Source organism: Stegostoma tigrinum, chromosome 31, assembly GCF_030684315.1.
Source record: "Stegostoma tigrinum isolate sSteTig4 chromosome 31, sSteTig4.hap1, whole genome shotgun sequence".
NCBI classification, from domain to species: domain Eukaryota; kingdom Metazoa; phylum Chordata; class Chondrichthyes; order Orectolobiformes; family Stegostomatidae; genus Stegostoma; species Stegostoma tigrinum.
This window is the reverse complement of record NC_081384.1, coordinates 36,227,258-36,243,680: the sequence shown is the minus strand read 5'-3', so window position 1 is coordinate 36,243,680 and position 16,423 is coordinate 36,227,258. Positions and strand designations below refer to the sequence as shown.

The window sequence follows — 16,423 nt, the reverse complement described above, 5'->3', positions numbered from 1 at the left end:
TTTATTTGAAAACGCAAGCTTTCAGAGCTCAGCCTCTTTCTCAGGCATAGAGAGCAAGCGCGAGAGAGCGAGCGAATACGATACAGAACTTAAGGAAAATGCTAACAACCCCGAAACTGGCCACCACTTGTTGAATCGTTAATCAGGATTACTTCGCCAAGGAGCAGTGCACAGGTATAATAGGAAAGGGGCAAACTCAAATTATTAGGGAACCAAATGAGTGTAAATCCATGAATGAATGATGGTAGAGATGCATTACAGCAAGGCATGTAAATCAACTTGACATGGACATGGACATGTACATGTACATGTACATGTACATGTACATATACATGTCTCAAATATTGTACCTGTACTTGCATCTACCACTTCCCCCTGGCAGTTCATTCCACATTCAAAACACCCTCTGTGCAAAAAAGGTGCACTCAGGTCCCCCTTACATCCTCTCTTCTCACCTTAAAAAAAAAACATACCCTAGTTTTGCAACCAAACCTCGCCCTAGGGAAAAGACCTTTACTGTTCACCTTATCAATGCCCCTCACAATTTCATAAACCTCTACAAGGTTACCCCTCACTCTCCTACACTCCAGTGAACAAAGTCCCCAGCCTATTCCACCGTCTGGCCAGTGAGTGGAGTTTGCACATTGTCCCCGTGACCGCGTGGGTTTCCTCCGGGTGCTCTGGTTTCCTCCCAAAGTCCAAAGATGTGCAGGCTAGGTAGATTGGCCATGCTAAATTACCCATAGTGTTCTAGTGATGCCTAGATTAGGGAGGTTAAATGGGGATGGGATTGGGTGGAATGCTCAGAGGGTCAATGTGGACTTGTTGGGCCCCAAGGGCCTGTTTCCACACAGTAGGGATTCTATGATTTATATCCCTACAATTCAAATCCTATCGTCCTGATAACATCCTGATAAATCTTTTCTGAACTCTCTCCAATTTAATATCCTTCTTAGAGTAGGGTGACCAGAACTGTACACAGTATTCCAGAAAGTGGCCTCACCATTGTTAACAATCTTAACATGACATCCTAACTCTTATACTCAATGATCTAAGCAATAAAGGCAAGCATGCTAACTCTTTCTTAAGCAACCTATCTACCTGTGACACAACTTACAAAGAACCATGTAGCTAAACCCATAGGTCTCTGTTCTACAACACTACCCAGGGCCCTACCATTAATCGTACAGGTCCTGCCCTGGTTTGTTTTACTAAATTTAATTCCATCTGCCACTCCTCACTCCTCAAGATCCCTTTGTAATCTTAGATAACATTCTTCACTGTCCATCATATCATCAATTTTAATGTCATCTGCAAACTTATTAACCTTGCCTTCTAAACTCTCATCCAAATTGTTTCCATAAATGACAAACAAAAGTGGACCAGCACAGATCCCTGCGGAACACCATTGGTCACAGGCCTCCCTTCTGAAAAACAATCCTCCACCTTCACTTTGTCACCTACCATCAAGATAATTTTGTACCCAATTAGTATGCTCTCCCTGAATCCCGTGTAATTTTACTTTACTAATTAGTCCAATACAGCTGCAGCATAGCCTCCATTTTTAAACTCCATCCTTCTAGCAATGACAGACAAAATTTCATTTGCCTTTTTAATTACCTGCTGGACCTGCAATCCACCTTTTAGTGATTAATGCACAAGGACACCCAAGTCCCTCTGAACAGCAGCGTGCTGCAATTTTTTACCGTTTAAAACATAGTCCATTTTCCTGTTATTCCTACCAAAATGGATGACCTCACACTTAGAACAGATAGGAAGAAATGGTTCCTGGTTATAAAAAAGCAGCATGTGTGGGTTATAGAGGGATGGGTCTAGGTCTGGGTCGGATGCTCCAAGGGGCGGTGTGGACTTGTTGGGCCAAAGGGCCTGTTTCCACACTGTAGGGAATCTAATCTAATCTAAAATATGAGATTCAATAACAGAAACTAACTTTTTCAATCAGCAACTAGGTAGTGTATAGAATGCACCGCCTAGATGCAATGATATATCGGGTGAGAAAATCACTTAGAAACTCAATATAATCCAACAAAAATCAACATTGTTTTATGAAGGGGAAATAGTGCTTGACAAACGTATGAATAAAAGTTTTATATGGGGCACTTTGAAGTGCATGGACCTCCGAGGTCAGTGTATGGCAGAAACTCCAGAAGCAAAGTCAATGCATCAGCACATCCATCAGCATTAGGAGGACATTGTCATAGCCTGCCAGCATTAATATAGCCACACAGCTGCTCCAAACGGATGTTTTGGTGTCGGAGCCTTACACAACAGATACAATCTATACAGGGGTCAGTTAGCCCAGTCACAAGTCATGAAGGTCACAACTTCGCAACCACAACCTTTGCCTAAGGCATGGTAACCTTCAGGTTATACCACCACCAGCAGTGTCGAATGGCAACGCAGCCTCTTGGACTATTGTGACATTACCTTTTACCTTCACAATGTATGTGAGTAGCTTAGACAAAAAGAGACAGTGAGAAATGTATCAAGGTTTGCTTTGATACAAGGGTGGGTAGGAATGCAATGAAAGATAGGTTAAGCAAGTGGGCTTCAAGATGGAAAAGGTACTATATTGTAGGGCAGTGTAAGACTGTTCACTGTGGTAGCAATGGAGCAGGAGACATTTTTCTTTGAATAGCATTAAACTTATCAATATCCATGCTGGACACAGGATGTGCAAGGTTACAGGGATAGGAAAGGGAGGTCAATGCTGCAGGCATTCTATGATTCTGTGAAAAGATGTCCAGAGACACTTGGGTATATCTGTCCCAGAAGCAAGTCAGCATGCAGGTACAGTAACACAGTCAAGACAAGTAACATATTGGTCTTTAAGGCAGGGGGCTGGATGCTTGAAGAATTCAATGTTTAGAGATTTAAACGAGCAAGGCAACCTCATTGAGAAATCTGTGAACAAGGCAGAGGGAACTGCGTATCATAAAAGTCAATCAAACTGAGGAATCTTTGTTGGAAAAGAAAGCTTCAATTAGAACACGTAATCCATTGCTAAATCATCTCTTAAGGAAAACAAAATAAAAAGAAAGAAAGAAAGGTAGGATAGGAGGCAGTGATAAAAGAAACAAAGAACACTGAAATCCGAGATGAGATTCCATACATTTAAAAGTTATTCTTTAGTGATTAAAGGGGTTATTTAGCAAATTAAGCAATTCCTTACATTTGAATAGACCAGACACGTTTACTCTAATGTCTACCATTAGAGTACCCTAATAGCATGCTCTTCCATGTACCTGAATTTTGAATCACTTAGCAAAATCCTGCCATAACAAAACTATCAGAGCTTACAGAAACTTGTCCAGCAACTCCCAGGCTTTCACATATAACTACACATGCAATCACCAGATGTTGCTCTCCAAGTTTTCTTCAATAACAGTAAACACTCAGAGCCACACTAATACCCTTACCACAAAAACTAGGTCAATATAATTAGGTTGATTGGATGCATGGAAAAAGGTATAATTAGTCCAGAAGACGATTAAGACTGGAAACCTGCACACTGTATATATAACCAATGATCTTGCCCAAATTAAAAAGAAAATTGGACAACTGTACCATGGATCAGCAATGGGAAATATTCCAGTGAAGGAACAAGAGAGTGCGCTGAAGTTGTGTTCCATGAAGGCAGGCAGATTTTTGTTTTTTTAAAGAAAAAACAAGTTTTATTTTACACTCATAGGCATAATCTGCACATTTATTTACAATTCTGAATTCACACTCCACACCCTCCCCACCCCCACGGTGGACGGTATGTCCACAATGTTCAAATGTGATTCTTCAACGAGACAACATTTACTAAATAACTGACTCTGCTCGTTATTATACCAGAAACTAATTTTAGAACAAAACTCAGACTTGCGGTATATTTCTTCTGCATGTGCTAGTAGTTATATTTATTCACCCAGGGCCCTGGTCTTTTGCAAGAGAATGCACAAACTGCACTTTTTCCCCCCCACTGAGTAATACTTGCTAATTCCCATACCACCATGGATGAAATCCAACCTTGACTTGTCCAGTTTGAATTTAACCTGTTAACTGTGACAGTTAACAGTTCCTTCTGCAGCTCCATGCAAAACATTGGTTAACCAATCAGGACCACTTTCTCATGCTACACAAATGATTGGTTCAGTTAAGTTGTTTTTGTGTATGTCCGTCCTGGTGAGTGCACTGTTAACTGCTTGATTGATTGATTTATTGTCACCTGTACAAAGTACAGCTAAAAGCTTTGTTTACGAGCAGCACAGAAGATCCTAGTAAACAAGGATGTGCAGATCAGAAGATTCGAGACATACAGGTTATATTGTCAAGGATGTGCGTTAGGCAAAATCTATATTAGCAAAGTCAGCATTGAGAGAACAGTGGGTGTCCATACATTAGAACAACAGCCGGGAAGAAGCTGCCCCTGAACCTACTGGTGTGTGTTCAGGCTTCTGTATCTTCTGCTTGATGGAACAAGTTGTAGGTGGTCATTACTGGGGTGCAATGGGTCTTTGATGATTTTAGCAGCATTTTCATGGCAGCGAACCACGTAAATGGAGTCCATGGATGTAAGGTTGGCTTCTGTGATAGTCTGGGATGTTCATACCACCTTCTGCAGTTTCATAAGGTCCTGGGCAGCAATTACACACCTGGATAGGACGCTTTCAAATGCACATCTGTAGGAGGTGGTGAGGGACCTTATGGACATGCCAAACTCCGTGAGCAACCAGAGAAAGAAGCAGCGTTGCTGTGCCTTCTCAACAGTCGCATCTATGTGGAAAGTCGAGGACACGTTGTTGGTTATTGTCAGAAGAGCTTGAAGCTCTCCACCATCCTGACCTCAGTTCTGTTGATGTCGGCGTGGGCATGTTCTCCTCCTTTCTTTCTGAAGTGAACAATCAGTTCTTTAGCTTTGCCAATGTTGAGAGAGAGATTGTTCTCATTGCACCACGTCACCAAACCCTCCATCTCCCTTCTGTATTTTGACTTGTTGTTAGATATCCGTCCTACTACGGTGGTGTTGCCAGCAATCTTGTAGATGGCGTTCATTCAGAATTTGGCAACACAATCATGGGTGGTGCAGTTACCTATCTTCTGATTGTGGTCTGTGAGTCACAAAGATGAGGATCCAGTTGCAAACAGCGGAGCTGACACCAAGGTCACCGAGTTTTAGAGATCAGTCTGGAGGGGATAATGGTATTGAAGGTGGAGCTACAGTCAATTAGACTACAATTTCATGTCTCTTCACCGCAACCTTTAACGCAGAAACATAGGCAAATGGGAGAATAAGCAATTTGGCTGTTCAAGCCCAATCTGCCATTTATTTTGATAATGTTTGAGCATTTAAGTAAACAGCCTGTTCCCTTTAGTCTAAATCTAACTCCTTCCTGAAAGTTTTATATTTTATTATAATTATCAGCTGTTGAACAGTTTAATAAATCCCATGATCTAGAAATCAAATTTTTGCAGAGAAACCAGAATTATTTTATCAAAATGTTGCTAAACTCAGTCCTTCTATATCTAATGTCAGAGGTGTTAAAGGAAAGTGTATCAATGCTGCACATGACATGACTGTATACTCCACCTGACGAAGCAGCAGTGCTCTGAAAGCTTGTTTCAAATAAACCTGTTGGACTATAATCTGGCGTTGCATGACTCCTGACCTTGTCCACCCTAGTCCAGCAACAGTCCAACAACAATACCTCCGCATCATGGCACATATTTTCAATATTAAAGATAGGGTAGTTTAGTAATTTGGCAAAACATGATAAGACCGTTCACACTATATATGACATTACAGAATATACAGAAGGCTTTCAAGAAAAGAACACTAACAGCAGTACTTCAAACATTCAAACAGCTATAAACATCATTTGGAGCTTACAGACTTTTTTAATTGTGCAGCAATCTTGTGTTTGGATTGTTGCACCTAGATCTTTCAAAGTTCTACAATTGGGACCAAACATCACTGAAGTGCACAGCTTACATCTGTTTTAAAGATGTGAGATTCTTCTGAATTTGATTTTATTGTTAATTGGCCATCATATTAAAGTCAAAATCACATCAAAAACAGTAATAGACCAATATCTGGAGATGGGAATGTTATCTACATACTTCATTTGTGCTCAAAAGTCAACATCCACTGTATGAGTACCAATCTCTGAATTAGCAGGGAACAAGAGATTGGTCAAATAAACATGATCACTGCTTTTATTGCAAGAAATAGTCATATAGAAACAAAGCTAAAAACAATTAGAGGGTGACATGCAAAACTGTTTATCAAATACAAAATACCAATCCTCTGATACTTTCATTAAAACAAAACACGTGCCCACCTCTGCATTTATGTTCTTCTGCTCCCTGCAGTGGCTTTGAAACATGACTCATCTAAGAGAATTGAGAGAATTAGAGCATTAACAAAAGCTTATTTATTTCCACAATCAGCCAGCTTCCAGCTACAAAAGTGTCAACTGCCAGCAGAATGAGGACACTGTTACTAAGCTACAGCAAAACCTGCAATAACAAGAAAATGATAATCCTGACTGAACGTGCACTCATCCTGTCTTACAAACACTACATCTCATCTACTCAATCACATGTAATCACTGTCTGATGCTTTGCAGACAGCCCAAACTCATACTTCGTTTGCAGTGTTAACAGAATTAGCAGAAAAGACAGTTTTCCACCAACTAAGTCAGAAAAACCAACTAAGTCAGTTATTAAAAATAATCATGCAATTCCAACTGGACAACTTAAGTCCTTCTGGATGAAGTTTTAAAAGAAATAGGATCACCCTAACTTAATAAGAAATCATATTCATAGTCTAAATCTAGTCTGCTTTATTTTGTGCTTTAAGCCAATACTACTGCCTGGATATTGTGTTGTCATATGGCATATTGCTACCTGCAATTTTTGGTCAGGAAATGATATGCAACTGCACAGAATCAAAGTACTTTGTGACAGTATTTGAAATTTAAAAATGTTTGACTATAAAAAGTTATCATGCTTGACCCAAAGCTCCTAACACACACAGTAACTCAGGTGTAGCGAGGAGTTAGGCTGAGAAAATTTAGCTAAGTTTATAAACATGCAAGAATGCAAATTACAAATGAGAGGCATCAGAACAATGATGAGGGTAATGTGATTGAAATGATTTTGGTTTTCCAAATGATATTTGAGGAAGCAACACTTTTTGCCAGTAAAGTAATAATTCATGGAATAAATGGGCACACAGAAGAATGGATACAAAGTTGATACGAGTGACAGTAAACAGTGTTGAGAAGGATGATTTTTGGGACAGCAGTAAGGCAAACAGTAGCATTTCTCAGGAGTCATAATTATGTTACGAAGTTGTCTAGACTAACTGTGAATTGGAAGACAGGAAGCTAGAATTTGTTTAAAAAAAGGATAACGGAGAAGACAGTGTGGAACCTTCAAGAGGTAAAGTGCATTCCTGAGCTAAGAGATTTATACTGAAAAAAAAATGTATCAAGCCAAAGATATACAGCCAGTTCTGAAATTGAAACATGTATCAATTGGCTGCGTGATTGGAAACCTTAGGCTTGTTTTAATGTTTTGGCAACTGGCTGGAATAAGCCAATTAAATTTAAACCGAGCACTACCCAATTGAAAGCCAACTGAATTTAAATCTAATAATTTTGACAACCTTAGACTAATGCTATTCTAAGAAAACTGATACATCATCCAAGGCATATTAAGGAAAGGGCTTTTGAAAATCAGAGAGAGTAAATAGTCATCCGAGAAACAAGCATCTGGCCCTCAGAAGAAACCTCTCCAAGAAAACACTATCTATCCAAAAAAGGTACCACAATACTTCTAAGTTGAGAGTATCCCTGACAGCCGGATCAGCAGAAGAAAGGCATTTATGACTCAAAAAGCAGAAGAAGGGCACGTAGACTTTGAGAGACTAAGTTTTAATTTATTTCTTATTACTTGGGTTTATACAAGTGGGTGTCGTGTTTACTAGAACAGCATACCAAAAGAATTTAGTTCAGTTGAGGAATAGTTCGAAGTTAAAGGGGAATTGTTTGTTAGCAATTCTATTAATTCACTCATTATTAGGATTAAATAAATAGTTACTTTTTAACTTTTAAAGTGAATATTATGGATCTTCTTTCATTTAACCTTCCCTTCTCTATTAGTAGGACACCTGCTTTCACTGATATATATTAATTGTCTACATTTGGGTGAATAGGGCACAATTTCATAATTTGTTATCATAATACTTGAAAATATTGAGAACTAGATAGAGGATAGTGATAACTTCAAGCAAGCACAGACTGAATGGAACAAAGGGCAGATACATTGAAATTTCACAGAAAATTGTAAAGTGATACATGTTGGTAGAACGAACAAGGAAAGGTAATACAAAATAAAGGGTGCATTTTTTAAAAACCCATCTTGGGATGACAGTGCCACTGACCGGAACAGTTATTGTCCAAACCTAGTTGCACTTGGGAAGGTGTTGGAAAGATGCCTTCTTGAAGAACTGTAGCCCATCCAAAAGGGTATGTAGGAACAGAGAAATAAGGACAATTACTCACAACTCACTGAAGATGTAAAGGGCAGGATGATCACGTGGTTAAAGAGGAATACAGGATTACTATATATAAGCCTAGCATTAAAAAAGTTATGCTGAAACTTTTTAAAAGTCTGCAAACTGGAATCTTTGGTCCTATTTTGGCCACCACACTCTAGGAAAAATGCACAGATTTGAAAGAGCATAGAAAGGATTTACAAAATGATCACAGAAACGAGATATTTCAATTAAGTGTATGTACCAAAGAAGCTCCTTGGAGAAAACAGATGAAACTGTTCCCAGTGGTGATGCTCTGATTCTTGACACTTCTGCGAATCAATAGCTAAAATCAAATGAACCACTGAAGACACAAGGAAGAATGTTTTTAACAGAGGGAGTGCTTAGGATCTACGATGCACTGCTCAAGTGTGTGGTAGTGGCAGATACAATTGGTGCTTTCAAAACAAGCAACTGAGGAGAAAAGGATATATTGAGTTGAGTCACTCGTGGAGATCTTGCATAGACACAATGGCCAAATGGTGGCCTCTGTTCTGCAACCATTTTACGATAGACATTTCTCCCTCCCTACTCTCCTACCCCCCATATCCCAAAGTTCTTCAAGGAGGCAAAAACCCAGTATCAAACTTGGAAGCATATTTACCAGCTAAAGTTTTACAAAAAGAACAAAAGCCTGTTCCTTCTTGTTGATAACTTCCACTTGATGTTGTGGTACATAAAGAAAGTAAAATACAATCAATTCAGATACAGAATTATTCACACAAACTCAATGTTATCTTATCAAACAAGCTTTGCCTGTATTCAGACCAAGAGTCACATCTTGTAATCTTACATCTACAAATCACATAAACAAAAGAAAACAGAAGTAGAACTTTCAAATACTTGTGCCTGCTCTGCCATTCTTTATGATCATGGCTGATTATCGAACTCTGTCCTGCTTTTACCTGGTATCCCTTAATCCCGTTCGCCTCAAATGCTCTTTAGAACTCTTCTTTGAAATCATACAATGTTATGATTTGGACTGCTTTCTATGGTAGCACAATTTCTCAACAAAGTCTTAAATGGTTTTCACTGTATCTTTGGACTATGATCCTTGGTTCTGGATTTCCCTATCAGGTACATCCTTCTTATACCTTCCCTGTACAGTCCTGTTAGAATTAGTGATTTCTATGCAAGTTCTCCCTCATTCTTCTCAATTCCTGCAAATATAATCCTTAACTAATTCAACTTGTCTGCATACTTAAATCCCACAATCTCAGGAATCAATTTGCTGCACTTCCTCTACAATAAGAACACATTTCCTCAGATGAGGCCGCCAAAATTGCATACATTTTTCCAGGTTTGGTCCCAATAAGGCCCTGCATAACTGCAGCAAGCATCCCTGCTCCCGTCCTCAAATCCTCCCACAGTGAATATCATGTTATCTGATTTATAAACTGCCAGCTACACCTGCACGCTTACCTTCAGCAACTAGTATGCAAGGACACCCAGATCTCGTGCACGTGCCCCTCTCTCAATTTACAGCCGTTTAGATAATTATCTGCCTTCGTGCTTTTGTTACCAAAGTGGATAACCTCATTAACTCATATTATACTGCGTCTGCCATTTTTCTGCTGACTCACTCACTCACCTTGACCAAAAAAAGCACGGAAGCATCTTTGCACCACAGCTCATCCTCCTACACAGCTTTGTGTCATCTGCAAGTTTGCAGATTTCTTGAGTTCCCTCATTGCAATCAATATATATTCAGAATTGCTGGGATCCAAACACTGATCACTGTGGTATCCCATTAGTTACCGGTCTGCAGAATCTGGTTTCTGCAAATTGGCTGGAAAGCATTTCTCTGCAGATCATTCAATTATTAAATACATTTTCAGAACAAAAGTGCTTTGAGCCAAATGTGGATTGAAATTCCATCCTCCTCCACAATAAAACTGATGCAGATTACCGCAGAAGCAACTCCAAGTCAAGCGAAGCCAAACAAAGATACCTGTAACAATAACTTAGCTATCCAAGATTTAGCCAACAAAGATAGGCAAAAATGGTTTTGTCACCATTCAAATACAGGAATTAGTGGCCAATTTTCAATTCAACTTTTCCTCTAACAATGCCAGGACTTTCAAATCAGACATTTTATGGCACAGTTATTTTCAGATGACTTCTTCCGTTACCAGATGACAACTTGAGGGCAGATTTAAAAAGACGCTTCAAAGCATACTTGATACCCAAAAGGAATTCTTTAATTGAAATGCCAAGTACTTTTAATTTCTAGAAATCCAGGCATCTAAAAGCTCTCTAATTTAGAAAGGTATTTTAAAGACTAAATTAAAACCCCTATTTCAGTTTAATGGGGCCTTTGAAATAAAATTTTGACCACAAAAACATTAATCTTCAGATCTAAAATTTCATTACTTCCAAGATGTTTCTGAAAGTTTTCAAAAACACGAAGACATTTTCTAAATTTATATAATTAATTATTTTCTTTGTCAAAGCTACACAATTTGCAGTGTTCAAAAATTTCAAATCTGAATCAACTTTACCTCTCCCAATTCTAAGGTTATTGTAATTGTCATATGGCTAATTAATGTTCAGTATTCACATTTTCAAGTACTCATGATGATGGCCAACACCTGGAAGCACAGACACCTCACCATGGTACAGCTGAAGCTAACTAGATTACACTATGAACCGCAGGCATTGAGTATATATTAAACACAAGATGGACACAACAGATCAAGCATTTCAGAACATGCAGTTGTGATGCTAATAGTTGCACCAATGAATGACAATGTGCTCATTCCTATTGCCCAAACAGCCCCAAGGTCTGTTGAGACTGCTTCGGGATAAACTTGGCAGGGATAGGAACACACATCCAGAACAAAGTTGGGTTAGTTCCACCAAAAAGTAAAATTACCTTGTTAATTGAATTTAACAGGAACATGCGATGCTCTCTGCAATTAAAGATGGTCATTCTGCTGCTAAGATTTGCCACACATTGTCTCATGAATTGGTAACAATAAACATATATCCAAATGGGCATGTTACAATTTCTCTAGTATACAGTTTATACGTGGGATGAAAAAATGTCCATAGCTACCAAATTTTAACCATCCAGATTAATCAACTGCTCCAGGAACACACAATTCATCTATTTTTTCCAGATTTTTAAGAGTAAAATTGACCTCAATGATTTTATTATCTCGACAGTGGCTCTATGGTTAGTACTGCCTCACAGAACTAGGGACCTGGCATGATTCCAGCCCTGGGTGATTATGTGTGGAATTTGCATGTTTCCCCTGTATTTACAGAGGTTTCTATTGGGTGCTCCAATTTCTTCCTACAGTCCAAAGATATTCAGATTAGGTGGTTTGACCATGCTAAATCGCCCCATAATCCGTTTGGGAACCCTGCAGCCCAATGGTATCAATGTGGATTGCACAAGCTTCAAAATCTCCCCTCCCCGTACTGCATCCCAAAACCAGCCCAGCTCATCCCCACCTCCCTAACCGATTCTTCCTCTCACCTATCCCCTCCTCCCACCTCAAACCACATCTCCGTTTCCTACCTACTAACCTCATCCCACCCCCTTGACCTGTCCATCCTCCCCAGGCTGACCTATCCCCTCCCTACCTCCCCACCTATACTCTCCTCTACTGGCTCCATCCCTGCCTCTAACTTATCTGTCTCCTCTCCACCTATCTTCTCCTCTGTCCATCTTCAGTCCGCCTCCCCCTCTCTCCCTATTTATTTCAGGACCCTCTCCCCATCCCCCTTTTCTGATGAAGGGTCTAGGCCTGAAACGTCAGTTTTGTGCTCCCAAGATGCTGTTTGGCCTGCTGTGTTCATCTGGCTCCACACTTTGTTATCTCGGAATGTCCAGCATCTGCAGTTCCCATTATCTGCAGGCTGGGTCTGCTAGCCATTGTAAACTTGGGACCCCATCAGGGTGGGATGGTATTTGTAGGATCAGTGCAGATTCAATAGGCCAAGTGGCCTCTTTTCAAACTGTAGTGATTCTATGAATTATTGTCAAAGCAAACATATATAAAAACACTTAATCACAGAAAAAAACATTGTTCACCAGAACAAAAACAAACCATAAATTTTGTTGGTGTTTGGTGAAATAGGTATGGACAAATGAAAGAAAAATGGACTCTCTTTCTTAATCACCAACAGAACGCACTTTATTTATTCCTTTGCTGCTGTGGGATTTGCTTTGAGAAAAGTGATTTTGCTCACCTACATAACTGCTGCTGTACTGCAGACAAATTAATTTGTGAACCAATTCAAGTTATGCTCAAATGTGAAACAAATGCGCTTTAACCTTGCTTTAGTCTACGTTAAAAATAACAAAACTATTCAAGCCCAATTTGAAACTCTCAATACTTCTGCTTAAACATCCCAATATAATTGATATTTCTAAACTGTCTTTTCAGATGGACTTACTGGTGACAATTAAATAAATATACCTGAAATTATGAAACAACATTCTGTGTATCAGTAGATCACATAATTGAGCAATGGACTGAGTAATATAAACTGGACTTTATGAAGGATCAATATTAACATTACATAAGCAGGATTTGTCCCAAAAAGGGCAGACCTGAGGCGCACAGGTTAACCAATATCAGCGGGTCCACTGCAATATGAACATCTCATTCTTCTTCAATGCAAACTAAACCAACTCCAATTCTGGGAGATTCAAAACTGCTCAGAACATACACGAGTAAAATACTACACTGACAAAACCAAGAGTTTAAAACATAACCTTTAATTAGGTCATGCTATCCTACACAGCAGCTTCTTTCCCTTGATCCCATTCCCATCATTGATAAACACCAGTGTCTAAATTGGCCAGGAAGAAAAAAAAACTAGCTTCATGTCATATCCCCATATGATTCTCTCTTAAAGCAATTCCTTTAAAAGATGTTGGATCTACCCTGTGGTTGCAATGTAATTAGTTGCTCAATTGCTTGAATGCTAGTATTTAACTAGAAATTTCACTTCACAATCTCCACTCTAATCCAGGAAATTTGAATATCATTGACATAGTTGTAGTATGGGCAAGAAAAAATGCATTTGTCAAAAGGACGTAATATGACGTGACTTTGTTCAAAATCACATGGATGAGATCATCGCTGTAATCAACCCCATTCGCACTGCAATCCTTCTGTATAAAATCACTCTGTCCACAGCAGATTTTGCAATGCTTTTGATAATTTAAAAGATAATTCACTCAAATCAAGAAGAAGACTCATCACAATAGTAGAGAAATAAGTAATGAGGTGTTTGTGGAAAGCCAAAGAGAATTTCAGTGGAAACAAATCAAAGTCTGGAGTGATACTTGCTCAGAAGTGCCGCATTGTCAGAAACTCCATCTTTCATACAAGATACCAAACCACAGGATTACGTACCTGTCCAAAAACTGAAGAGGCTCAATTGGAATTTCCAAAACACAGGTAGGCTTGTTCCCATCTATAACTTACGGGGGCTGGGCGATGTGAAAAGTCAGGACACAAATGTACTGAGACAGTCACCTCTCATTCTTGATTCCCTCAACCAGTGGAAACAACCTCACAGTATCTATCCTGTCAAGCCCCTTAAGAATTTTACACATTTCAGCTAGATAATCTTTCATACTTCTAAACTCTATTCATTTAATACATCCTCAGCAGATTATTTTTTTCATCCCAAGAATCAATCTTTGAGCTCCATGCAAGAGAAGAGCGAACTTCTTCAGCTAAGGAAGCCAAAAGTGTGCACACAGTGTTCCAGGTGTGACCTCACCAATGCCTGGTATAACTGTAGCAAGGTTTTGTCATTCTTATATTCTACTTTTTGTAAAACAAACCATAGTATTTGTCTTCTTAATTACTCACCACACCCAGATATTATTTAGTGAATCATGCTCAACGACATCTAGGCCCTTGTGAATACACACATTTTCCAGTCACTTCAGTCAAATTTCCTGTGTTCTTTGAAAATGGTTTAAACGTGAAAGCCTATAATGAAGTAGTGCCCTTCATCGTCACTTGGTCAAATTCTCAAACACCACACTTAGCAGCATTGTCGTTGTACTTTTGTCACATGGACTACAGAGAATCTCAGTGGCAAGTTACTATATTCACAATGACAACTATAGGCAGATAATAAGTGTCTAAATGGCAACAATATTCACAATGAATACTGAAGTCAGACTCTTCAATTCTCAAATTTAATTGCAGCCTAAACTGCCGTGCAAAAGCTTCATTATAGTGAAGATGATCCAAGGTATAGCTTGCCATAAGATAACATATTTATGACAATAATTGAGCATGTGTGGTGTCAGGCATTATTGTGAACATAAAGTAGTTCAATCCTATCAAACTTTGTTGTTTCCTCTTCACAGAGGAGGCAGCTGAGGAAATAACATTGAAAACGTTTAAGCAGAAATTAACATCTGCACCATCTGTATTATTCTTGAGCCTCATTTTATTTCCAGCACAAGTGAAACTGAACTAAAATAAAAAGAACTGTGGATGGTAGGAGTCTGAAACAAAAACAGAAATTGCTGGAGAAATTCAGCAGGTCTGACAGTACTTGTGAAGAGAAAGCAGAGTTAATGTTTCAGGTCCAGTGACCCTTCTACAGCAACTTCCGTTTTGTAGAAAATGAAACTGAGCTCATTGGTATCCAATTGGTTTTCTATACGTACATCACCAGAGAATGCCAACACAAATTGTTTTGTGCTCTATTCTACCCAACAATGCTTCCTTCCAAAAAGCAGGCTGAACCTTTGCTAGGTACAGTCATATTAATATTTTTAAATTAACTATTACTCAAATTTCTAAAAAAAGTCCTTTGGACAATTATTTTCTATTGAGTTTCATTCTGAATAGCATCTGTTTTTCCAGTTTCAACAATCTTAATCTTACAGCTAGACTGAAGTGGCAAGATTATAAAAGCAACTGAACAAAGAAAATCTAAAGTTAAATGAAAAGAAGGCACTTTGATTAATATCATTTGTTGAAACCCAGTTGACAGTTTGCCTCAGACAAATTTTGCTTCACCTTCTCACTCCTAAGTATTTCCCAAAACAGTGTTTCATCAGCTTGACTGACAGCTGGCGTAAGATACTCATAAGGGCTAAACAAGTCAAGCTTATGACGTAAAAGTTACAACTATGATTTCTGCCATTCTGAATATTTCACTTCTTCACTGTTGCTGCAGGTTTTTTTTTTAAAAACAGCTTAATCCCCTCCAGGATTTAATTTTCTTCTGTCACTAGTTTAACTTTTCTTCCTTTCTTGAACATGATCAAAACCAAGGGGGAGGCACTGGAAACAGCTGATAGGGATCAGAAAATGGCATTGCAATGAAATTTGTAATTGCAAGGTGGGTGGGTTTGCCTTAGTACCTGCCAAAGTCTTAAAGTTGTTGGCAGGTGGTGGGTGTAAATTATAGCCTAGATCACGGCTCAACTTATAAAAAGTGAAAGCAACTTATGCTAAAGCAAGGGCTTCAAATTGTTGTGGGATAAAGATGTGCAACTATTAACGCTCCCTATGAACAAATCCCAGAATTTCCCCTATATTAGTTCCTGAAAATAACGTCATCAACTAAAGGAAAACACAAGCAATAAATGTTTTATTTATTGAACAGTGATGACCCTAATTCTTGTGATAGTAGCAGTCATTCTCCATTACCAATGAGTAGCAGCATGCTGTAATTGTGCACTAAACTATGAAATGTTTCAAAATACGGCAGGTAAAAATTCCATTGCGGTTCAACTGACCAGCTAAATAAGGTACTTTAATCAAATAGACACTTCATAAATTTATTTTAATGTTTAAAAAGAAATAGCTACAAGTGATG

The 16,423-nt window shown here is 38.8% G+C and overlaps 1 protein-coding gene across 15 annotated transcripts in view; it reads right to left on the bottom strand.

The window, feature by feature from the left end:
* The window catches only part of tanc2a (tetratricopeptide repeat, ankyrin repeat and coiled-coil containing 2a), a 778,741-nt gene that overhangs the window by 591,837 nt on the left and 170,481 nt on the right, over positions 1 to 16,423 (bottom strand). The window contains exon 1 of one of the 15 annotated variants that reach the window (XM_059638825.1): positions 6,348 to 6,423. The exons of the other annotated variants lie outside the window; for them this stretch is intronic. Within the exon in view, the coding sequence (XP_059494808.1) occupies positions 6,348 to 6,392 (45 nt within the window). The 5' untranslated portion in view covers positions 6,393 to 6,423. Of the gene's footprint in view, positions 1 to 6,347; positions 6,424 to 16,423 lie in introns of those variants that run through there. 15 annotated transcript variants of the gene reach the window in all.